The sequence below is a fragment of the Giraffa tippelskirchi genome, chromosome 13 (genome assembly GCF_054371585.1).
Source record: "Giraffa tippelskirchi isolate mGirTip1 chromosome 13, T2T-mGirTip1v1.2.pri, whole genome shotgun sequence".
In the NCBI taxonomy this organism is placed as follows: Eukaryota; Metazoa; Chordata; class Mammalia; order Artiodactyla; family Giraffidae; genus Giraffa; species Giraffa tippelskirchi.
This window is the reverse complement of record NC_137287.1, coordinates 4,936,768-4,960,110: the sequence shown is the minus strand read 5'-3', so window position 1 is coordinate 4,960,110 and position 23,343 is coordinate 4,936,768. Positions and strand designations below refer to the sequence as shown.

General features: G+C 52.8%; 1 protein-coding gene across 4 annotated transcripts in view; it reads right to left on the bottom strand.

Moving 5' to 3' along the window:
- The window catches only part of TRRAP (transformation/transcription domain associated protein), a 92,044-nt gene that overhangs the window by 5,820 nt on the left and 62,881 nt on the right, over positions 1 to 23,343 (bottom strand). For 2 of the 4 annotated variants that reach the window (XM_081555720.1, XM_081555723.1), the window contains 17 exons: positions 22,832 to 22,978; positions 21,532 to 21,651; positions 21,025 to 21,312; positions 20,774 to 20,911; positions 20,032 to 20,144; positions 19,353 to 19,488; positions 16,344 to 16,535; positions 13,894 to 14,089; positions 12,979 to 13,244; positions 12,328 to 12,428; positions 8,918 to 9,119; positions 7,602 to 7,766; positions 6,181 to 6,271; positions 4,460 to 4,659; positions 3,491 to 3,752; positions 1,326 to 1,551; positions 354 to 571 (listed from right to left, as the gene is read on the bottom strand). In XM_081555720.1, the coding sequence (XP_081411846.1) occupies positions 354 to 571; positions 1,326 to 1,551; positions 3,491 to 3,752; positions 4,460 to 4,659; positions 6,181 to 6,271; positions 7,602 to 7,766; positions 8,918 to 9,119; positions 12,328 to 12,428; positions 12,979 to 13,244; positions 13,894 to 14,089; positions 16,344 to 16,535; positions 19,353 to 19,488; positions 20,032 to 20,144; positions 20,774 to 20,911; positions 21,025 to 21,312; positions 21,532 to 21,651; positions 22,832 to 22,978 (3,061 nt within the window). Of the gene's footprint in view, positions 1 to 353; positions 572 to 1,325; positions 1,552 to 3,490; positions 3,753 to 4,459; positions 4,660 to 6,180; positions 6,272 to 7,601; positions 7,767 to 8,917; positions 9,120 to 12,327; positions 12,429 to 12,978; positions 13,245 to 13,860; positions 14,090 to 16,343; positions 16,536 to 19,352; positions 19,489 to 20,031; positions 20,145 to 20,773; positions 20,912 to 21,024; positions 21,313 to 21,531; positions 21,652 to 22,831; positions 22,979 to 23,343 lie in introns of all 4 variants that reach the window. The other 2 variants (XM_081555721.1, XM_081555724.1) reach the window with 2 other exon arrangements.

Below are 23,343 nucleotides of genomic sequence, written 5' to 3'. Positions count from 1 at the left end.
CCATGAAATTTTCCAGGCCAGAATACTGGAGTGGGTGGCCGTTCCCTTCTCCAGGGAATCTTCCCAACCCAGGGATCGAACTGGGGTCTCCCGCCTTGCAGGCTGACTCTTTACCAGCTGAGCCACCAGGGAAGCCCAAGGAGAGATCAAAGACTGTGCTTAAAAACTGCGTGTGGAACTCGCCACCAGCAAGCCCTGCTCAGCCGGCGTCACCGGAGCCTGGGCAGGCTCCTGGGCGAGTGGAGACTGCTGCGCGCCCGGTCGAGCCTGCTTCTCCAGGCGGGCGCTGGTCGGGCACGTGTCCTGCAGGGGGCTGTGCGCCCGGCAGGCGTGCCTGGAGGCGGCGCACGCACCTGTGAAGAACAGGTGCCTCTTGGTGGTCTCCTTCCGCTTCTCCAGACAAGGGTTGAGCAGGCGCAGCAGCTGCAGCACGCGCTCCTCCCGCCGCGACTCGGTCAGGCAGGCGTCGTTCATGACCAGGTACGGGTAGATCTTGCCGTTGTGCCCGCGGATGTAGAGCCTCCTGGCGGCCGTGTTGTGCTTCTGCACAATCTCCACCCGGGGCATGAACCTGCCAAGACCACGGGCACTGACCCCACGCCCCTCACCCACTCCACCCCTCTGCTTTGAGAACAGAGCTTCCCAGACGACAGCCGGCGGGACGGGGTGGTCGGTTACCTACGCCCCGCCTTGCAGGGACCGGGTATGGGGGTGCCTCAGCGTCGGAAGGACAAAAGTGGAGGAAGAGAAGGCAAAGCTGGGGTTTCAAACAGTCGCGCTGAGGGCCCGGCCTCAGCAGTCAGAGGACGCCGGGGACCCCAGCAGCGGGAGGGCCTGGGCCCCTGGGACAGAGGAGCCGCTGCCGACGGGCCGGTGTGGGGCCCGCGCACCCCGGGGACTCACAGCGGAAGGGAGCAGCAGGGTCTGATTTGGAGGACCCTGTTAAGGGTTGCCACTTCCCAGCTCGCTTTACATGTTTAATGAGATGCAACTCGCTTTGCTCTCAAGAATCTTACCATCGTCCGATTCTGTTTTGAATACCGTGCTTTCAGAGTTTACAAAACACAGCGAAACTCTACTTCATCAAGTTCTACGGGCATTCAGAAAGGGTTCCTTTGAGAGCGAACACAAGCTTGACTCAGACAAGACACGGAGCCCACGGGTTCACCCGGATACGTGAAAGGTGCCCAGTGACTCCAATCAGAGGGCAGTCCCGCGTCCCCGGGAGGCAATCACAGTGTGAACCACTGACCGGTCTTCCTGGAGGGGCTCCCAGGCATCTACTGGGAGGTGTCGGTGACCCCGGGCCAGCCAGGCGCACTCACCGAGCGATCTTGATGTAGTAATGTGTCGGCTTTGGCATCAGAAACTCCCCGGGAATCTCCACCTCAGCCGTCTGCGCTGAGAAGTTGCTCAGAAATCGGCACTTCTCTTCAATGAGGAAGAATTTTGGAAGCTGCTTGGTTTTAGCCTCCAGGATTTTGATCCACTTTTTCAGTTTGGAAATCAGATTATGAAGCTTCATGGATCCTGGAACACTGAAGTCAAAATCTGCAAAATAGAATACGATTAGAAATATTTTCGGTCACCTGGGTATTTCCAATTCACTGCACAACTATGGCTGAGGCCCGGCCCAGGGAGGAAGCAGGTGCGTTTTCTATCTAGTCTGTAATAAAGCGCTGTGAGGGGCAGGACTCCGATAAACAGCACATAAAACGCCGACTGGAGTAAACGGCACAGAGCTCTGGGCATCACACACGGCTGCGCCCACAACTCCACTCGTCACGTCCACGAGTGAATTGAACTGTATATGTGTCATCAGTGTCACCACAGTCGATGCACTTGTCTCGGGGGTTTTTCTCACGGCGTTTCTCTGGCTTTCCTTCACCATCGTGCGTGAGGTCCCGTGAATAAGCGAGGTGAGCACGGGGGAGGCAGGTCTCCGCTCACCGGGACACAGGGCTGCACCGTCGCGACTCGGGGGCAGGAAGCTGTTATCAAGGCCAGGCCCGATCTTCAGGGAACGGGTTTCTGTTTGTTGTTAACTTTCATCTTGAAATAAATATTCACAGGAGCGCCAAGAAACGTACAGGGAGGGCCACACACCCCTTCCCCAAACCAAGGCACTGGCACGACCCACGGGGCGGCTTCAGACGCGTGACCTGTGCGCGTGTGTCCGTGAGACGTGTGGGGGGCGCTGTGTAACCCAGCACTGTATCCAGGAGGCCCCCGTCCACCAGCTCTGATCCATGCCCGCCTCCCCCACACCCGACGCCTGGCCACTGCTGGTTTGTTCTCCATCGTGACCTCACAAGGGCTTCAAGTTCAGAAGCGCGCGGCAGGAATCCTTCTGAGAGGGGCTTTCCGCATTCGGCACGTTTCTCCGAAGTCCATCCACGTTGCCGTGTGTCAGTTGATTCCCCTTCATCTGCTTTATGAGTGTGGAAGACCACACCCTGTGCATCTCTTCTCCTTGGAGGGGCATCTGGGGGACTCGCGTTTGGGGCTGTTGCCACAAAGCAGCCGTCAGTGCTCGGGCACAGCGTCTGCACGTGGGTCAGTCTTTCATCTCACGACTGACTCTTCGGAGCTGCCTTCCCCCCGCTCACAGACGTGGAGCTGGAGCCAGGGCTGCGATGCTGCTGTGGGAAGAGGGGCAACTCCCTGCGCTTTCCAGACCAGAACCCAGCGTGGACACAGGGTCAGTCCGCCCCGGGGCACGTGGCCAGAGGGGCTCGATGCAGGCACCCGACACCGCTGCAGCTGGCGGTGGGTCAGCGCCTCAAGGCTGGCCTCCTTCCACGTTTCAGTGCTTGTCATTCTCTCATGTCAGAACCCGGATGTGTTCCACTCCTAATGCTCTATTTCAGACTGCGTTTGGTCTTAGATACAGATACACTAAGTATCACTTCTCTTCAGTAGTATATGATGGCTTCCCCAAACTTCCATCTCAGATGCCTCCTTTTCCTGTGAGGGGAGACCACATGCGCTCCAGCTCTGGGGGGCGCGGCCTGGCCTGCGTGCACCCGGGGGACTCGGGTCCCTGACGGGGACTTGGGCTGAGGGACAGCAGCCATCGGCCTCAGGCCACACAGAGGGGGGCCAGAGTCGTGCTCCCGCGGGTCCAGGGAACGCGAGCGCTCCCTCCCCGTCCTCTTGCACCAGAACCACCACCGGGGGATCCCTGCCTGTCACCTTGGGGCCCGCACCTTCGGGTCTTACTGCCTCACCTGACCCTGTCCAGTCTTCCCACAAAAACCTGGCAGGCGGAGGGACTGCGTCCTAAAACCCTGTGTCTACTGGGCTCCGAGTCTTTGATTTTTCCCTGGAGGGAAAGCTGTGCGGTCCCGGGGGCAGGGGAGGGTCCTGTTTCCTTACAGTCTAACCCGCCTGCCTGGTGCTGCGTTCCAGAAAACCAACAGCGGCGGTTAACCGGGACGGGTAGGACCGAGGAGAAAGGTGAGGGGCCGCCTCCTGGGCTGGGACTCACCAGTGGTGAACTGGCCCTTCAGCTTCTGGAAGACGGGGTCCTGGGCAGTGGCCTGGGCCCGCCGTGCCAGGGACTCGGAGGCTGCGCTGGAGAACATGGTGGAGACGTTGGACACGTTCTCCAGGCCCACCCCGAACGTGCTCACCAGCTTCTTGACGAAGTTGAGGGTGTGGGGCGTGATCTTGGCGTCTGACACCGCTCCGCTCTTCTCAAACGCCACAGAGTAGCACTTGGCCAGGCCCTGCTGGAGCTGCCTGAGGACCTGGGGACAGAGACACGGGGGGCTCGCCCAACAGAGCTCTGCGCTCGAGCAAGCTGCCCCCCATCCACTGACAAAGCTCTCGGGGCGCCCGAGTGTGCAGAACCAGGGCGGGGGGCGCCCCGGACGCTCACGCCAGGGGCTGCGTTCTCAACAGCAAGGAACAGCTGTCCCGAACGTTAACAAAAGAAAAAGACCCACAACCCCACCCTTTGCATCGCACACACGCCCTTCTGTTGAGGCGTCAAGGGAAAGCCTATTTCAGATCATGTCCGTGTACTGTGCACAGAGTATCACAGCACTAGCAAGGGGGCCTCGTGGCCAGCCAGACAACAAACGCTGACTGTTTATCACCACCACCGAGGTGGCGGCCTGAGAACCAGCTCCGGCCCCTGGAGATGACGGCCCACGAGATGATCTGCCCACATCCCGCTGCTCCCTGCCAGTGGCGGGATTTGAGCGGTTAGGTCCAAACAAGCGGACAGAAGGCGCGCTTTAAGGGCAGCAGGGGCTTCCTCGACGTCGTCTTCGCTGGAAGTCTTCTGCTTTGGCGGTGACGACAGCACCAGGGTGCAGACGTGAGGCCTCTGTGGCTCCGTCAGCCAGTCCACCCACAGACGCGCACGAGCGGGGAGCTCGTGCGGACAGGCCGCGGCCACGCGGGTACCCAGACCCACGCCCTCCGTGGCGCACAGCGCCCCGCCGCATACCTCCTCGTGCCAGTTCTCCCGGAACCAGACCATCTGGTCGACGATGCCTTCCAGGGAAGACAGCAGCGTCGGGTGCAGCTCCCGCTGCATGTGCATGATACGGCTGCAGCGCCACATGGGGGCCGTGGCTCTTATGGGCCCTGGATCTGATGCAGAATGGGACTGGTTACCCACTGAACTTGGCTGCTGCTGTCCAGAATCTGAGAGCAACACACACAACGCCAATGTCAGCGCCGAACTGCCCGATGGGAGGGTCGGCGCTCCGAGGACCCCCCGGCCAAAGGAACGCTGGTTCCTGCCGGCGCGGGACACACCCCGGGGCTTCCCGGGGGTGCAAGGCAGGCGCCCTGTCCCGGGGTGCGGTGCAAGCAGAAGGCGCACGGGTGAGGGCACGAGGTGGGCGTGTGACTGGGGTCCAGGTGGGGGGCGCAGGCTCCCTGGACTCTAACTGCAGTGGGAGTCTGAGCTTTTTTTTTTTTTAAGGTCTGGCAAAATATTTCACAATTCATTCTTTGTATTACAGCTCTGAGAATCTAGAAGTGTGAACAAGTCAGCCTACATGCTTTCATCTAGGAGAGCCAAACCACAGGTATAAAATGACATTAAAAACAAAGCCACTTGCTACGTAAGAAATGTTATAGAACCCCTGATGCTCATTTTTCAAAGCTTCAGCTCCCTTAGAACAAAAACCCTTAACTTTCAATTGACCCCAGTTCAAATCTACCTAGACAGCCAGGAGGTTGGTGCGAAGACCCACCCCGCACAGGACTGGGTGCTGCCACCACCGTTGGGAGGAGGGAGTCACCTTCCTGGAAAGGCTCTGGCCTCGCAGTGAGCGTGTCTACGTATTAAAGACGCAGACGCAAGCGGTGCTTTAATTGTTTACAGAGCACCATGCCTACCGCGTAACTGAAACCTGTAAGTAGGCTATTTCTCTATGTACCATGGTAATCATTACACATTAAAAACTTCTATTTTGAATAAGGTTTTACATTTGGTTAAGACTAATTTGTTTTTTTTCTTTTTCTTTAGGATACATCGTGTGGAAATGGGATCTTAGTTCCCTGGCCAGGGACTGAACCCATGACCCCTGCATTGGGAGCTCGAAGTCCTAACCTCTGGACCACCAGGGAAGTCCCAGGTAAGACTATTTCTATGTGGATTCTTCTGACAGCTGAAGGTATTATCCCTTGTAACACAGTAAGTGACAGTCATACTGTCTATCAGAAAGCATTTATAACTACTGAGTTAAGTTCAACTTTTGTTTTGTTTGGTCACTCAGTTGTGTCCACTCTTTGCAACCCCACGGACTGTATGTAGCCAGGCTCCTCTGTCCGTGGGATTTCCCAGGCAAGGATACTGGAGTGGGTTGCCATTTCCTCCTCCAGGGCATCTTCCCGACCCAGGGATCGAACCCACGGCTCGTGTCTTGGCAGGCAGATTCTTTCCCGCTGAGCCACCTGGGTTTCACACATTTTCTTCCTACTTATGGATGGAATCACTGGGGTAGATCAACACCTTGTCACACTATGGGAACGGAACCAGCGACCTCACGGGAGGTCAGGTTTTGTCTTCCCACCCCGGCGTCCTCCCAGCGTCTGAACACAAGACGGGCCCGTGGGCTGGAGGGGAGCTGCCGGTGGGTGTGTGCTGGTCACTGTGGGACCCGGACGCCCCGGGGACCCAGCCCTGTGGCCTGGCCGCTGCCCACGGAGACGTACCGCTCTTGTAGCGCTCCCGCTGCTCGATCTTCAGGGTCAGGTACAGGGTCCGGATGGGGAAGTATACAGCCTGGGGGTACACGCGTCCCACCTGCTCAGAGAGAGTCAGCCGTGAGTGGGAAGTGGCCCGCACCTGTCCAGCACCACTGACTTAGTACACACAAGAGGCCATACTGAATAGCAAGTCCAGTGTCCAGTTTAGCCTTAAAGACCCACGAAAGAGCAGCCTGGTGTATTCTATCAGTCTCGCCCACCCAAGACTTCCTGGCAGAGCAACCTCACTGTCATCTGATCGAACCTGAGGATGACAGACACTCAAGTGCCTGCGTCTCAGGCTAATGACAGAGAACAGAAAAGGACAGCAGTCTTCCTTCACCAGAACAGAGAGCGGGCTGACAACGAGGCTCCCAAGCGAGTCACTTCACTCTGCGTAACTGTAGGACGCAGGGGACTGGCCTTTTTCTTGTAGGTAAGAAATGCCAGTTTTGGTCAACTAGAGCTCTACGGCTCCTTTGGAAGGGCTGAGCAGACATTACCCAGCCTGGCCACAGGCGGCTAGCTAATGTTATGTTAAGAGACGTCCAGTGAATCATGATACCAAATACAACTCCAAGTGAAGTATCGGTACCCAGGAACACGCTGCAAGCGCTCAAGGAGAAATGAAAGCACTTCTGGGTGCCGTGTGGATGCTGTACGTGACCGATGAGCAAGCAGCATGCCCCAGGGGCTTGGTTACAGGTTCACGTGTGAAAGGTTACACACAGGACTCCGTAATGTTATACAACAAAGCGCCATCGAAGGCACTAATCCCAGACCAAACCGTATCCACATGCCCCCTGTTCCGGGCACTCCCCCACCTCTAGGCCTTTCCACAGGAGGACGATCTGGAGCTGACCTCAAACACGAGTCACGACAGCCCTTCTACAGGCCCAGTCCCCCCAGCCTGCCTCAGCGCACACGGCTGTCCGCACTCAACAGCCGCAGCCGGACAGCTGGACCCAGAGCAACAGGCCCCACAGCCCGCCGAGCTCTCTCCTGGGGCTCAGAGCGCCTGGTCCAGCCCACGATGGGAGTCAGCTCTGAGCACTGGCCGCACCCCCGCGCTCGGTCAGTGACCTGAGTGTCTGCCAGGGACCCTGCGTTTTAACAGAAGGCCTACTTTACGTGTGTCTTACGCGGCAACGTGTGTAAAGGAAGCAGTTAGCATCTCGGCGCTGTAAGTCCAGCAGATCACCGCCTGCCAATCCCGCTGTGCTCAGCTGCCTTCACTCGTGCTTGATATCAACTTACGGCTAACTGTGTACACCTGCCCGTCCATCTGACTGAGTTTCACAACTCGGAGCATGCACATTTTCTTTCTTGGAAAAAAGGATGTGAAAGGAAAACACTTTTTGTGACCCAAAAGGCCTCGCAGTTCCCACCTGGCTAATCAGGTTCAAAAGCAGCTTTCCCTCAGAGCCGACCAGACAGGTGAGCAGCTGCGGGATCCAGGCCAGCCACTGGATGGGCGGCACGCCGATGCAGTACTTGTCCACGGCATCTGCCAGGGTGTTCTTGTCATCGTCAAAACTCAGAAGCCACAGCACCTAAGACAGAAGGCAGCTGAAGCCAAGGCTCCGGCTCCGGTCAGGGGATGCCCCCCAACATGGACCCACCACACACAGCACCTTTCCTGGCACCGTGGGAAACATGGACAAAAGGCCCAACAGTATGACGAAACTGCACTATAAATCTTACAGATAAATAACGCTGAGAATTTAAATACAGTTTTCATCAAGACTTAGCTTTAATGCCAACTACTAACTGATCCAGTCAGCTGGCTGGCGGTGGTCAGCGTGGACCCCCAGGGGCTCCAGCCTGTTATCCACACTTGCAATCTCCCCAGAACAAAATGGGCTTCTGCTCAGATCTCAGATGACCACCACCACCCCAGCGCGAGGCCGCCCCCCGCTGGCAGTCTGGTGTCAGGAGACATCTGAAACGATGCCATCCACAGGAAAGCACACCCGCAGTTGGGCAGTGAGGCGGCCGCTGGGTGTTACTCCGGTCAGTCTGTGTCTGCAGTCGGCTTTCACTACTTGGATGTTCAATCCAAATTCTGACATTAAATCAAGGAGTTCTAAAAACTCCTAACCTTTACTGGACAAAATAAGTGGGACAACCTATTCTTAAGTTATCTGCAAGAATGGATTCTGGGTTGTACGGATGTGTTTCCTGGGGAAGCCAAGAGGGTGCAATGCTGAAGAGGGTGCTTGGGCTCAAGCGGCCACCCACTAGGCACACGTGGATACAGCCCTGTGCCCAGCGCTGCAGTGGGGTACCACGGGACGACTTCACCCTGCAGGAACCCAGGGGACTCAGCGTCACCTGTGACCAGAGCTGAGCGGCTCCGGCCTGGGTGCCCAGTCCCTGCGGGTGGGAGGTCAGAGTCTGAGGTGTGCAGCAGGGCGTGCTCCTGGCAGAGCCCTCGCAGCCTGCAGGAATCCCCGTCCAGTGTGAGGTCCACAGCCACACCGGACCTGAGTCCTAAGACCCACCCACACTCCAGGCTCGGTTTTGCCGCTGAGAAGTCCTCTGACCCCAGGAACGTCCAGGCCTCCACTTTTCAGCTTTAAATAGAACCTACAGACCCTGTGTACTGCCTCATGTCCAGCACAGACCAGCAGGCCGCTGAACTTCCATCCAAACGTAAAGGTTCCCAGGAAGGTCTCTGGTCAAAGAGTTCTTCCGGCCTCACCTTGGCCAAGTACTTCCTCGACTTGCTCTCATTCTGGTGCCGGCAGGCGTGCAGGTAGCAGGTGATGGCGGACACTCCGAGATGCAGCTGCCGCTCCTTGACGAAGATGTTCTCCAGGTAGTCGCCCCACATGGCCCAGGCTTTCACCAGCACGTCGTGCATCTGCACGGCCGCAGAGAACGCTTTGTTCGCTTCCTCAGACCTGGCAGGACACAAATCGAGACGGTGAACTCCACGGAATATAAAACCAACGGTTTTAAAGTGACTAATTCTGTGGCAGTTGGTACATTTAAAATGCTGTGTGACCACCACCTCTACGGAGGCTGTGAACATTGTCATCACCCCCAAGGAAACCCCGAGCCACTCCCCACTGCCCCCAGCCCCCGCTGACCACCTACGGAGTTACTGCTTCTCTGTCTCTATGGACTGACCACTCTGCACATCTCACATTAGTGGAGCCACAGACAGTGATTTTTTGTGTCTAGACTCTTTCAATCAGCCTCAAGTGTTTCTGAGGTTCATCCATGCTGACGTTCATGTCAACACTTCATTCCCTGGAGAAGGAGATGGCAGCCCACTCCAGTATCCTTGCTTGGGAAATCCCACGGACAGAGGAGCCTGACGGGCTACGGCTCATGAGGTCACGAAAGAGTCAGACATGACTTTGCAACTGAACAACAACCACCCCTGCCAAAAGGTTTAAAATAGAACATAACGCACATATCTTGCACAAAGTCAGAAATACTCAACCTGTATTAAGAGCTGTGTTATGTATGCTAATCCAAGAGGGTCTGGTGATCCCTGTGATTAAAGAAACACGAGGTTTATGTCTGCTATGGAGAAGCAGCAGCATCTCGGCCACTGTGGATTGTCCTGCTGCTGCTGCTGCTAAAGTCGCTTCAGTCGTGTCCGACTCTGTGTGACCCCATAATGGCAGCCCACCAGGCTCCCCTGTCCTTGGGATTCTCCAGGCAAGGACATTGGAGTGGGTTGCCATTTCCTTCTCCAATGCAGGAAAGTGAAAAGTGAAAGTGAAGTCGCTCAGTCGTGTCCGACTCTGTGCAACCCCATGGACTGCAGCCCACCAGGCTCCTCTGTCCCTGGGATTCTCCAGGCAAGAGTACTGGAGTAGGGTGCCATTGCCTTCTCCAGGATCACCCTGGAAACATCCCAATTACTCAGATTTTTAAAGCAAAGACAATTTGGTTTAACAAACACAAAACTGCTTTCATGGTTTCAAAACGTTTACAGTGATATAGAAAGGGCAAGCATAGAAATGAACAGTTATAATACAAGTGGTACGTAAAAGGTATGCTACAAGATTTAGAAGAGGGAGTGATTAATTTTGGAGTTGGACAAGCTTAAGAAGGCCTTAGGGAAGAAGTCATGTTTGAGCTGGGTTGTGAAGGATGATGGAGTTCACTGGAACTCAGTATGAAAGGATAGTCCTGGAGAAAGGGGAGCTGGGAGGAGTCCTGCAGAGAGTTCTCACAGCCGGTTAGTCTAGTGTGGAACACTGGGACGAGAGACGTGCAGGAGAGGTGGGTGTGCGCCAGATCACCGAGGGCCACCGTGCTCACAAGCGTGAGGCCAGGGCAGGGTTTTGAGCGGAAGAGTGGGGTGATCCTTCTGAAACACACCTCTGACCACTTCGTGACCATGCTGAGAGTGTGTGGGAGAGAGAAGAAATTGGGAGACAGTTAGGAGGCTTGAACTGAGGCAATCCCAAGTGCGTTTGGGGTGGATATGTTTGAGAGGTATGTAGGAGAACTGCAGAGACTTGATTTCATAATTAAATGAAAGGGAATGCGTGCGTGTTAAGTCACTCAGTTGTGTCCAACTTTTTGTAACCCCATGGACTGTAGCCCGCCAGGCTCCTCTGTCCATAGAATTCTCTGGGCAAGAATACTAGAGTGGGTAGCCATTTCCTCCTCAAGGGGATCTTCCCAACCCAGGGATCGAGCCTGGGTCTCCTGCATTGCAGGCAGATTCTTTACCATCTGACCCACCAGGGAAACCCAAAATGAAGAGGTGTAAAGCTTTAATCGTTTAAAAAAAAGCCAGCTATATATTTAATATCGTTGACATTTAAGATCATTTAAGCATCAGACTGGCTTAGGTAAAACTTAACAGGGAATTTATAAACGCGGAAAGAAGAAATATTAAACACACTTCTAATGAAGGTAACATTTTCAAAGCATGAAATAAAAATGTCATAGATCTGCTATTTGAATTCAGATTTACCAGCCTTATTTGTACTAATTTTCATATAACAATAGTTTCAACAGATAAGAAAAAATTCAGACTGCCCTAGCTATAGCATCTTCGAAATGGAATATCCTGTAGTTTTAAAAATCATGGTTGTATTTTTTATCATTCTGTGCTTGAGCTTCCATTATAAAACTCGTGTTTGTCCACATGTGAGCCACGGCTGAATTCCTGGGTCAAAGGTTTTAGAAGGGAACTCATCAGTGTTCTCCACCACAGAACCTGCTCATCACAGAAAGCCTGGCCCACTCTGCTAGTGACGGAGCATGGGATTTTCAGGTCATCTGAGGGGTCACTTCCTGTTAAAAAAGACTTAATTCTTACTAGCAAATAAAATTTATTTCCTGGTGGCTCAGATGATAAAGATTCCGCCTGCAGTGCCAGAGACCTGGGTTCAATCCCTGGGTTGGGAAGATCCCCTGGAGGAGGGCATGGCAATCCAGTCCAGCGTTCTTGCCTGGAGAATCCCCACGGACAGAGGAGCCTGGCGGGCTGCAGCCCACGGGGTCTCAAAGGGTCGGACACGACTGAGCGACTAAGCACAGCGACATATTAAAAAAAATGCCACTTCATTCTTTTTCCTGCTGAATAACATTCTACTATTTGCACACACATTTTACTTATCCAGTCATTTGAGTAGTTTCAATATTCTGCTACTGTAAACAGAGCTCTATGAACCTTCATGAACGACTATCTGCTTGAGTTCCTGTTTTCAACTCTTTTGCATAAATACCTAGGAGTGGAATTGCTGGGACATAATTCTTCACTTATAGTTTTTTGAGGACCCACCACACTTTTCCAGCTGACTGACCCTTCCTCTGAAGCAAGAATCATCTTCATAAAAGGAATCAACTCTGTCCCCAAGAAGGCACGCTGACAAAATGGGGCAGTGAAGCTGTTATCGGCGGTTCCACGGTCAAGCGACTCATGGTTAAAAAGCGCACACTCCAGCCAGCTTTCTGATCCTTTCGCAAGTTACTACTTTCCTAGATACAAAATCTGAAACACCATCTCTGACGACTGACTGACGCCGACTCATGTCAATCTCTAGCTTCATCTTCACATTGCTTTTAAGTTACAAACAACTATTTAAATAATCTGATGAGTCTTTCTCTCACGTGCCACCTATATAACATACATACTTGTTAATCTGAGCCAAGAACATCCCCTTCAGTGCATAAAATTCAGCCGTCATCTCTTTTGTGAAGTATTTTAAGTTTGTAGATTCAATAACTTCAAGGCCCTGTTTGTAAAAACAGAAAGGTTCTTGAACTTGCTAGACAATCACTGAAAACCTCATTAAAATATTGATCCAGGCGGTTAAGTCCTAAAGGTCACTGACAAATATATTTTAAACTGATGAGGCTTGCCTACCTCGAATATTTGTTGACTGACAAGGAGTATTTAAACTGAATCACTAAACACAAATTCAGTTCTAGACACCTTAACGGTATCAGTTTTTCCAAAGCTTTAGATATCTTGTCAGTTTCATTGTTTTTTATTAATACCCCTCTGAACATAGCCCAAATCTACCATATACCCTCGCAGTCCTGCAATTTTTAGTTTAATTCTATAACTACATTACCCAAGTATATGGCAGGATTAGAGACCGTGGCATATAATTCAAATACTCAAGTGGTTTCCTGTCCCTTTCTCGTTCTGGCAGAACTGCTCCCTGGGACCAAGGAGTCCTGTAGAGGTCCAGTCCCTTTCCCTGTCATCTGAACCAGGAGCTGGCCCGGGACCCTCACTGTCAGGGCACGGACAGGCACTGGGTCCACCCGGCACCATACCTGCATACACTCGTTCTTGCCCATGACGCCTGCCAGCTGGAGGTAGCACTTGACCTGCTGCCGAATCTTCTGGAAGCAATCCACGATAGGGACGGTTGGAATGGTGTGGATACGACTTAATATATCCAGAGCCACATTGACCAGGCCCTGCTTCCGGGCAATTTTTCCATATTGGATGATTGCTGAAGCCGACGCGTGAACGCCAAGCATAGCATTGTTTGAACTTGGGTCGTGCTGAGAACTGTTTTCATATGCAGTTACAATAGCTGGAGAGGAAACAAGTGACATTTCAGTCCATGTCAGACATTTCTCAGTTTAAGGCTTAAATAAAAAATGAAAAACAAACACAGGGTGGCTTAATGAAAATGGGAAGCTCTGTGATCAACCCGGATTACTCTTCTTCACATTCTGCATCAAAAGGATGACCTAAGAAGCACTAACTCCTCAGTTGAGTTACCCTCTTGGCTAAGGCTGCTCTGGACAAAAAGAGGCCTGGCAGGTCTAGGGAAAGGAGCAGAGGGGCCCAGGGAAGCTGAGCAAGGCTCCACACGGCCCCCAGAGAGCAGGTCTTGGGAGTGGCGGCGGAGGGTGTGTGGCTTCAGAACAAAAGGGCCACGACCCAGAGCTCTGATCCCAGTGGTCCACACCCCTGGTGCCGACAGGCAGTTGTTTGGCGGCAAGTCAGTCCTGGGTGGAGAAAGGGAACGGGGAGGGAAATTCTTCCCCTCCTTCACCACCTTCATCTTTACCCTCGTCATACCAACCACCTCTACCACACCTGCCAAGAAACAGAAGATTTGGTAAAAGAAAAAACAAACAAAAAAAGAACAGAAAAACACAAACAAGACATGAAACCAGAACAGTGGGTGTCTGGAAAATTACATGGTGGAGGCATGCCGGACCAGGCGGGTTTACCCTGGTAATGGTGCTGCCGCCACATGAACACGCTGCTCCAGTGGGACAGGTCATCCGACACGATGGGCAGCCGGTTCCGCCACGTCTTCACCACCGTCTTCATGTCGTGCAGGCTGTTGTTCCTCCCCAGGTTGGTGGGCTGCAAGCCTGCGTTAATCTGAGCAGCCTCCTGAAGCTCAATGATTTGCTGGGCTGCCTAAGGGGACCAGGGTGAGAGATTCCTCAGTGAGCAGGGTGCTAGGACTGGACGAGGAAGGCAAACCAGAGCCGACCGGGAGCCTCTCCCGTGAAGGGCCCAGGATTCAGGAGGACGCTCTGGGGCTCTCTCAGATGCGGCATCTGACTTATTCCACGCCTCACACACGACTCTCAGGATACCACCCCCTCCACTCTAAGGCCTCTGCCTGCGGCTGCCGTGACACGGGTGCCTGGAGAACAGCAGGGTCCACGCTGCCTCCCACCCCGCCCCCACAACTATCCCATTCCCCTCCCTCTGCCCCCCGCTGGGTGTGGCTCTCAGTAGGTCTTCGACAACGCCCCCTGCCCTCAAGCATTCCCGTCACCATCTGAACCCGGCTCTGATGCTCCCTCCCGGCTGACGCGTGCACTCTCACCACCTGCCTACCCACCTGTCCAGGTGCCCCTCCTTTACACCCAACACGAGCTGCTGGCTGCAAACGTGCGGCGCCCTCTGGAGCCCCTCTCGGCTGGGGGTGGAGGCTGGGGCGCAGCTCTGAGCCTTTTCCCACGCTGCCTATCAAATTTCGCCCTCCATTCCCCATAGGGATTCTTCCCTTCTCTGAATCCCGGGTTTATCTGTGTTTGTTTTCACATGGCACCGAGTCACAGATGCCCCTGTTTAAAATTTGGCTTCGTACGGATATGTCCTCTCTCCAGCCTAACTCTTCAAGGAGAAATGTTTTCAAACTCTCTGAATTGTCTGAACCCCTAAACACAGCACCAAGTTCAGTACACAGTATCCTTTTGTTGGCTCTTAATTTTAAAATTTGGCTACAAGAATTCACACTTTCCATTTCTATCTATACTTCAAGTTTAGTTCATTACACTCAGATTTCTGAAACCTTAATCTAATCTTTCCTCTCATCAAAAGCTTACTGAAAATTGAACTATGGGGTATTTGTTTTGTAACAGCTTTACCGAAGTATAATTAAATCATTGAAAGCACCCTTTCAAGTGTACGGCTCAGCAGTTTTTAGCACTGATCTTCCTCAACTTACCGTGGTGTCATGTCCCAACAAACTCATCCTAAGTTGAAAACATCTGAAGGTGAGGATGCGTTTAACACACCGAACCTACCAGACATCCTAGCTTAGCCGACCTGAACATGCCCAGAACACTCACACTACCTGACGCAAGGCCTGTTTAATAATGAAGTGCTGATTCTCTCTTATAATGAAAGTGAAAAGCAGAATGGCCGTCAGCAGGCGGCTGTCTGCCGTCAGGATCTCCCGGCTGACCAGGCGCTGAAGCTCGGTGCCACCACCCAGCACGAGAGCTGGGTGTACACATATGTTGGTCCAGAAAAATATAAAAATTCAGCACTTGAAGTGTGGTTTCTACTAAACATATACTGCTTTCAAGCACAAAATAATAGATACAAAAAAGGAAAATATCAAAACAAGATAAAACTGCTTCGATGAACTTCTGGTTCACTATGATGAAGACAAGATAATCTAAGTATATTAATAAATAACTACATAATTTTAAAAACCTATTAAAAAACTACAGTATAAAAATCAATGTAGCAGTTTTAAGTCTCAGGACTACTCTTTCCAAAGGAAAACAGTGTGAGAATGTGAACTACTGTTCAAACGGCAGCCTATAGTCTCCCCTCATTCAGCCACACTGGGAGCTGCTCTGCGCCAGGCTCCAGATGAAAGAGGTGGGGAGCTGGCGTGGCCCTGCATGTGTGCACATGTGTGTGTATGTGAGTGTATGTGTACGTGCGTGTGCACACACACACGGGCTGGGAGGATGGGACGAAGGAATTTCCACGGAGGGGGCAGTGTGCGCAAGGGGCTGTGGGGAGAGTCACCGACTGGTGGCCTGTGTGGCTGAACGAGTCAGAAATAGTGAGGATGACACAAAGGACGAAGCCAAGGTGCAGGCTGTTCAACGGCAGCCTCGGAGTCTCAGCGGGAGACAGCCGCGCAGACTGAAGAGTGGCATCACGCTGAGGGTGACACGGGGGGCACCAGAGAACACTCCTCAAGCAAGAGTGCGGGAGGTCACAAGAAGCCACATTTCGGTCCTCCCCCTCTGCCTCTGGCCGTCCTCTCGCGGAGCCCGGGTGCAGTGGGGGGAAGGACGAGGGGAAGGAGTTTCCTCTGCCCTGCGGCTCTGCTCACAGCCCTCAGCCTGGACTGGAGGAGCTCTGCCGGGAGGGACCCCCTGGAGAAGGGATTCCCCCCCCCAGAGAAGGGTCGCACCTGGAGCAGAGGCGTGTGCACGTGGGACACCACGTGGGGCAGCCGCCGCCACTCGCGGATGGCCAGGCTGCTGGCCATCTCCACCAGGCGCTCGATGAAGCTCAGCTGCTGCTCCTCGGGGTGGCAGATAGCCAGGTACCCGCGGTACATGTTGACCTTCCAGGCCATCTCCTTCGGACAGCTCACCTCTACCTGGGGGGGAAGAGCATCACATGGAGGCAGTAGGTATACGTCCTCTCAATGCAGAGTCAAAAAGCCAACTTTTTGGTAGCCAGTTATGCAAAGCAGTAAAGAGCAATTAAGCTACAAACAGACACTCATTTTCTCTGGAGAAGCCATGCATTATATATTTTTCTGAACACTCTCCTTTCCCAAACACCAAAGCGTGGCCAATCTCTCTGGCTCCGAAGCCTTGCCACAGGCTCCTTGCTTTAACATCACTTGTAGTTCTAAAAAGGGGAAACTGATAAGACTCTGTTACGACAGACCAGGTGAACAACCTACCAAGTCAGCCAGGGAATTTCAAAAGGCTTAAATATGTGCTCATCTCCACTCTCGTAAGCATCAGTATAATTCTGAATTGTCTCCAACTCACACTGTTATCCTGAGAAATCAGTCTAACTTGCTCCACATTATATACGGAAGCAGAAGGCAGCGATTCAGGTTTCTAAGAATATGAGTGAACAGTCACAAACGTTACTGTCATTTAAGTCCACATTTAGTATCCACTGTAAAATGTTCCCCAGATCTCCCTCGTATCCTGATTATCAGTTCTACTGATGAAGCAGGAGCCCAGAGCATCACATTTGCCCCCTAAGCCCAGGCGGAGACTCCCGGTGTGCCCTGGAAAGCCCCTACGCTTGCTCACCCCCTTCTAAAGAAGGCGTTAGAACTCATCGCATCTTATCAGCCTTTGATGGAGCATTTTAAAAACTATAAATAAAAAAATTAAAGTCTTTTCAAAAATAATCTCTTTGTATATAAGAAGATGAAGGAACAGACATATTCTTCAAAGAATTTTACAGGAGTTGCTGTAACAAGATCAGTAAGGCGTTCATTCGGAAGCACCTCTGGAAGAAACAGCGGAGATGACACACGTCAGAGCCGCGTGGCTCAGTCCGGAGGGGAGAGCAGTGATGGTGATAGCGACGTGCTGACCCGACACCGGTCTTGTCTGCCGACATCTGACCTCAGCGCACAGTCATGTCCGTGGCCCCCTTGGTTCTCAGTGACCCAATCGTGAAGAAACTCAGGGAGGCAAACTTGGGAACCCAACTGCTTCCTACAGGATCCTTTATAATCACAACCTACCGTCTCACATTTTCTGGACTTAAACACTAGTTAAGACAGGACTTGTTCAATCAAACCTACTCTCTGGAACATTAAGAACAAAAGCATCTCATTTTTCCTCTGCTGGAAAATATTACCTCATTTATTAAATCAAACCAAGAAATGTAATACTTTAAGCAGCCCCATAATCACAAGACACAAGAAGAGAAAGATTTTTTTGAAGTACTGGTAAATGAGTAAATAATTTAGTACTATCAAAAACATTTGAAATTAACTTACTGCAGATTACCCATAGTGCTCATTAATATACTTTGAGGTTTTTCCAATCAGTAAGTGCCTTAAAACTAGGGGAAAATAATTAAGAAATTGTAAAAGAAGAAACTCATCTGTCAGACTTATGGTCAGTATGATACTATACATATCCTGCCAAGTGAGACCTCGGAAAGGAGAAAAAGAAACATTACAGTGAGCTATCAATATTTTTATATTGATATAAAATAAAGTAGAATATTTATCAGAAGAAAGAAAAGACGTTAAAAATAAATTAAAAAAAAAAAAAGACCAACCAATGGTAAATGCAACCTGTCAGTAAACTATTTTTGTTTACATACATAGTGACTGGTTTACTTCTCAAGTAACACAAACTTCCTGCATCAGAGGAGCCATTTCCCTGATCCCAACCTGAAAGTCCAGACCCTGGGCTCTATAACCTCCCTGTAGTTAATGGTTTGTAACTATTTCAGTTCTTCCACCTTTCGCATTTTGTTCAAAAGCAGCAGCAGTGGTGAAATAAGCACAGGAGCCACAGGACAGGTAAAGTTTTAAGTCAATCCTTTCAAACACAGTGGCCTGTAACCTCCATGTGCTTTGAGCCTACACATCAAGAAAGGAAAATCACTGGTGTGACTGTAAATACGCCTTTACCAGGCAAAGGGGGAAGGTGAGAGCAGGACCGCAGTACAAACCCCTAAGCCCTGTGACACGGACACCACAGAGCAAAGGTGAAAACTTGAGCAGCAAAGGGGCGCCAGGGGAGAGACACAGAAGGGAAAAAAGCGAGCCACAAGCACGGCTGCGTCAGCAGGGGCCGAGGCGCTGGTGGGGACATGGGCTCGGGCGGCAGAGCTGGGCCGTCAACCCCGGCTGCTGACGCCCCGACAGAGGCTCCCAGGGCAAGAAAGACCCGCACCTCGGTGCCCACTCTCCTGTCTCGCCCTGAACTCCTCCGGATGGAGTTTAACTTCTGAGAAACGTGCAGCTCCACCAAGTTAAGGACTCGACTTCACTTACACGACACCGTTACCACTTCCGTAACACAAGCTACGCTTTGAACATGACGCTGCTTTCATGCAACAATCTTACTGACAGCCCAGCCCTGCACTACACTTGCGCCTGCAGCGCCTCCGCCGACCAAATCCACCAGTAAAACGGCCTCTGTTCCTCGTCGAGTCCGGGGTCCCCACACCTGACACTTACTGTAACTGAAGGATGAACTAAAACTGAGTTATCATTTAACTCCGATTCAGGAAAGATGTTCGTGAAAACCAGAAGTAACTCTTACTTCCCAGGAGCTACCCTCCATCTGCCAAGGTGCCCTGCAGGATGCACGTGAAGGAGACCCCCAGAGACTTGGGGCTTTGGAGAAAGGGTCCCCCGTGCCTGCAGAGAGTGTACCCTGAGCGTGGACAGGTCACGGTGGGGGGCGGGTTCAGTCCTCACCTGCACCAGCGCCTCCTTCATGGCAGTCCAGTTGGACACCCGCCAAGCACACTCCAGGACCAGGTAAGGGTTGATGTGACCTTTGGACTGGCCGTACTCCGTCAAGGCTTCCCACTGGTTCAGCTCCTTGGAACACCTAGAGACCAAGGATCGGCCCGAGCTCAGTGATTTTAAGCCCCTTCCATTCCACAGGAAGGAAAGAATGTTTCTCCCCGCCAGAGAAGGGTGAGCTTCTTCGGAGTGCTGCAGTACCCAGGGCACTGAACCAGGGGCCCCCCCGGAGCAGCAAGAACCACCCCCCACAGCAGAGCTGAGCTCCACGCCAGCGGAGGCAGGACTCAAGTACTTGAGGCTTTAACAGCTGTCTGTCGATTTTTGTTTGTACTTCACTTTGTGGGGCCGTAAAGAAAGCAGCAAGACCCCTTTCTAAAAATCCTTGTCGGGGGAAATGTCAGACTTTCCATGGGCCCCCCTCTGACCCCTGACCACGCCCTGCCAGGCTCACCAGACCCAGTGGTCCTCCCACAGCTGGTACTCGGGGAAGATGGCAGGGGCCCCCCTCTGACCCCTGACCGTGCCCCGCCCAGCTCACCGGACCCAGTGGTCCTCCCACAGCTGGTACTCCGGGAAGATGGCAGGGGCCCCCCTCTGACCCCTGACCGCGCCCCGCCTGGCTCACCGGACCCAGTGGTCCTCCCACAGCTGGTACTCGGGGAAGATGGCAGGGGAGGCGCTGCCCCTCTCGTGCTCCTTCTTGGCTTTATCCATCGCCTTTTCATACGACTCTTGCGCCTGTAAAAGTTAATAACGCTTTCAAACTGCTGCTCAACTAGCAGCTTCTGCACAACCAGTCCTCAGTTCCTTAGGGCAAGCCGGACCACAGACCCGGGGCCGTTTCAGGCTCTCAGCATCTCCACTCAGAGAACGAGAGTGGACAAGCTGGTGCCTGAGCCCCCGCCCTGAACAGAAGCAGCAGGACTCCGCGCAGGTCTCCACCCGTCAGTGATGGCAGCAGGGCCACAGCCATGCCTCTGCTTCTGGAATTTCTGTGGCTCGGCGTCCTACCCGGGGCTGCAGCCATTCCTGCTCAGCGACCCCCCTACCGAGCAAGGACAGGCAGGGGGACTAAACTCTCACGCTGAATACAACCTACCTACCAATCCCAATGGGACCGAGGACTGCAGATGGAAAGCATCCACACTGGCTACACTGACAGTAAAGAACTTACAACTGAGCTTCAACGTTCATGTCTCTAAAACTGAGACTTTAATCCAAGAGCCTGTATGTGGATAAATACATGCCTCCAAGAAATCAGGAAACTTCTTCTTTAGACGGGAACTGCCTTGAGGCCACGATACCACGGAATCTCTGCAAGCGCCTCCCACCGCCCACAAGGCCTGGAGGTTCCCTGGCGGTGCTACCTGCTCGAAGAAGCCGTGCTGCTCGTAGGCAATGGCCGTGGCCGTCTCCGAGTACTTGCAGCGCTTCTGCCACAAGCCCGCCCACATGTCCTCCTCCTGAAGCAGAGAGTAGAGCTCCGCAAGGGAGTCCAGGATCTCCTGGAACAGAACATGGTCTCTGAGCACTCGGGGAGGAATACCTTGTCTCTCTGACAGAGCGACTTCATGGCCCCTAATCTATCACCACTGGGGAGATGCTCATCAGGCCTCACCTGCTGGGGTGGAGTGATGCTCTCCTGCTCATAGAACTCGGCTGTCTGCTTGGGCTTGATCTGCAGGCTCAGCCCCTTCTCGAAGGCCTGGTGCTCCAGCATCAAGGTGGAGCGGAACCAGAGGTTGTGGGTCTTGCCCAGGTACTTGAGGACGCAGGGCCGGATGGGGATGGGCGGGACACACTGGGACATGGCCTCCACGAAGCAGTTGAGGGCGCTGGGCTGGCAGTCCCGCTGTACCTGGTGGCTGCCGCTGCACAGGAACGGGCTGATCTCGCCTGCCAGAGCCTGAAACCCAAGCGCGGGGTGGGGTTGGCCAGGGCCTCGTGCGAGAACCAGCCCACCTTTGCGCTTTCTCCGGCATCTGGCATGTGTGTGATAACTCATGCTTGGATAACACTAGTTTCCCCAGCCTTTGAAACTTCATCAAGAGTTTTTCACAAACACTCCTCAAAAGCTAAAACTGCATTTTTCCAAAGAGGAGTTAAAAAAAACACACAGACTCACATGCTGCTGTCTGTCAGACAGGATTTTCCACAGCCTGGGGAAGAGCTGGACCCACGTCTTCTCGGCCAGCGTGGTGGAGATGTGGCAGAGCTGGACAAAGGCACCGAGCAGGGCTCCCGTCTGCAGGGGGAGAAACCCGTCTGGTGCCAGGCCCCCGCCACGCGGGTGCTGCCCGAGCTGCCTGCCCAGGAAGCAGGACCCCCACTCTACCCGACGCTGCTCCACTGCCCAACGTTCAGAGCCTGAACAGATGTTGTGCCGAAGTGAAACACGAGCTCTGAGCACCACAGACTCCCCCCCCCCCCCGCTGTGCTGAGCAGCTAGCATGGACGCAGGGAAGGGGCTCAGTGACATGCCTACATTTCAAACTTCCCAGGGCACCTCCTAACATTACTGATTTCACATTCGAGAAGTACAACCATCACACTGTCCCTGAAAGTGCAAGCAAGAGACACACAGATGCCATCAAGGCAGAGGCTGCTGAAGATACCAAGGGGAAACAGGAGAACTATACGCATAGGATCTATGTTATTTGCCAACAGGTGAAATTCTGAAGAAGAAATCAGGAACCATGAAAGGTCGGAGTCTCTGCAGTGAACGGTGGGCAGATGGAGAAGCAACCGGAATGGACAGGACTGGATCAGAACTCCCAACTGGGGCCAGAGTTGGAAACCGGGGACCCAATGGGCACATCAACTCCACAAACGTGGCTGCCTCTGCCCACAGCCCCGCTGTCTCTAAGGTGTGAATTTCTCATAGTCAGGTTTCTGGCAGCTTGAAGCCCACCTCCCCACATAGCAACGCATAGCCAGCACGGAGGGGCTAGGGCACATGCCTGCCAGCCCACGGTGGGCCCTGCGGCTGAGACAGAGACACGTGCGTCACGATCATGCTGTCCCTTTCACCCAAGAGCAGACCAAGAAGGGAGCTAACCCCAAACCACACCCCTGTCAAAAATGCACAAGCCCAGGATACAAACATTCCACAGAAAGGGGGAGAAAACATTCAAGTGAAGAATGCTCCTGTCTGCTACTCAGGCTGCCCTGTGTGGACGGCCGTGATGAAACTAGCCAGGCTGCCCTCACACGGCTGCTCCCCGCCCGCCGCGCAGGCCGGCAGGCGGCTCCTGGCTCCACGTTAACATAAGAGAGGCCAAAGCTCTCAATGGCCACGGACCTGCCCACAGAAATGCTCACCTCGAGCTACGAATGGGGGAGTCCGTGGGTTCATGGATTGTTCAAAATATTTCCGGGAGGTGGGGAGAGGAAAGCCACAATCATCCCCCCACATTCGCACAGACCTTCACTTCCCGGAGCGTATCAAGAAATTTGTCATGTCTGTTGGTTAACATGTGCAGCTGGTTTCCAATGTCCTTCTCAGACAGCTCTTTGGTTTTGGGCGTGCTGGTCTGATCTCCAGGAGCCAGTTCAATATCTATCTCTACATCCTTAAAGATACAAAAAAGAAACATGCAAAACCAAAAGGTCAAATAGTGAAAATCAACACAACTTTCATAAACTTCTTGTTACATTTTTGCCAAGTAAAACTTCAGTTTCCTGGAAGTCTATGATCATTTAAATAATCCTGAGCTCTAAAATAAAAGACAAGCAAATAAAACTAGACTAGATCAAGCGCTTTCTTACGTGATGCTATAAAAATGTCAGCATTTTGCTGTCATATTTGGATTACAGAAAGGAAAACAAAAAAGAAAGCACAACTTTAAGCAGTATACAGACTATTAGGAATCATTGTCTGCCATTCCTGAGAATGCAGCACAGACTTGTTTACTTGGATCAAGACTATCATCGGGGC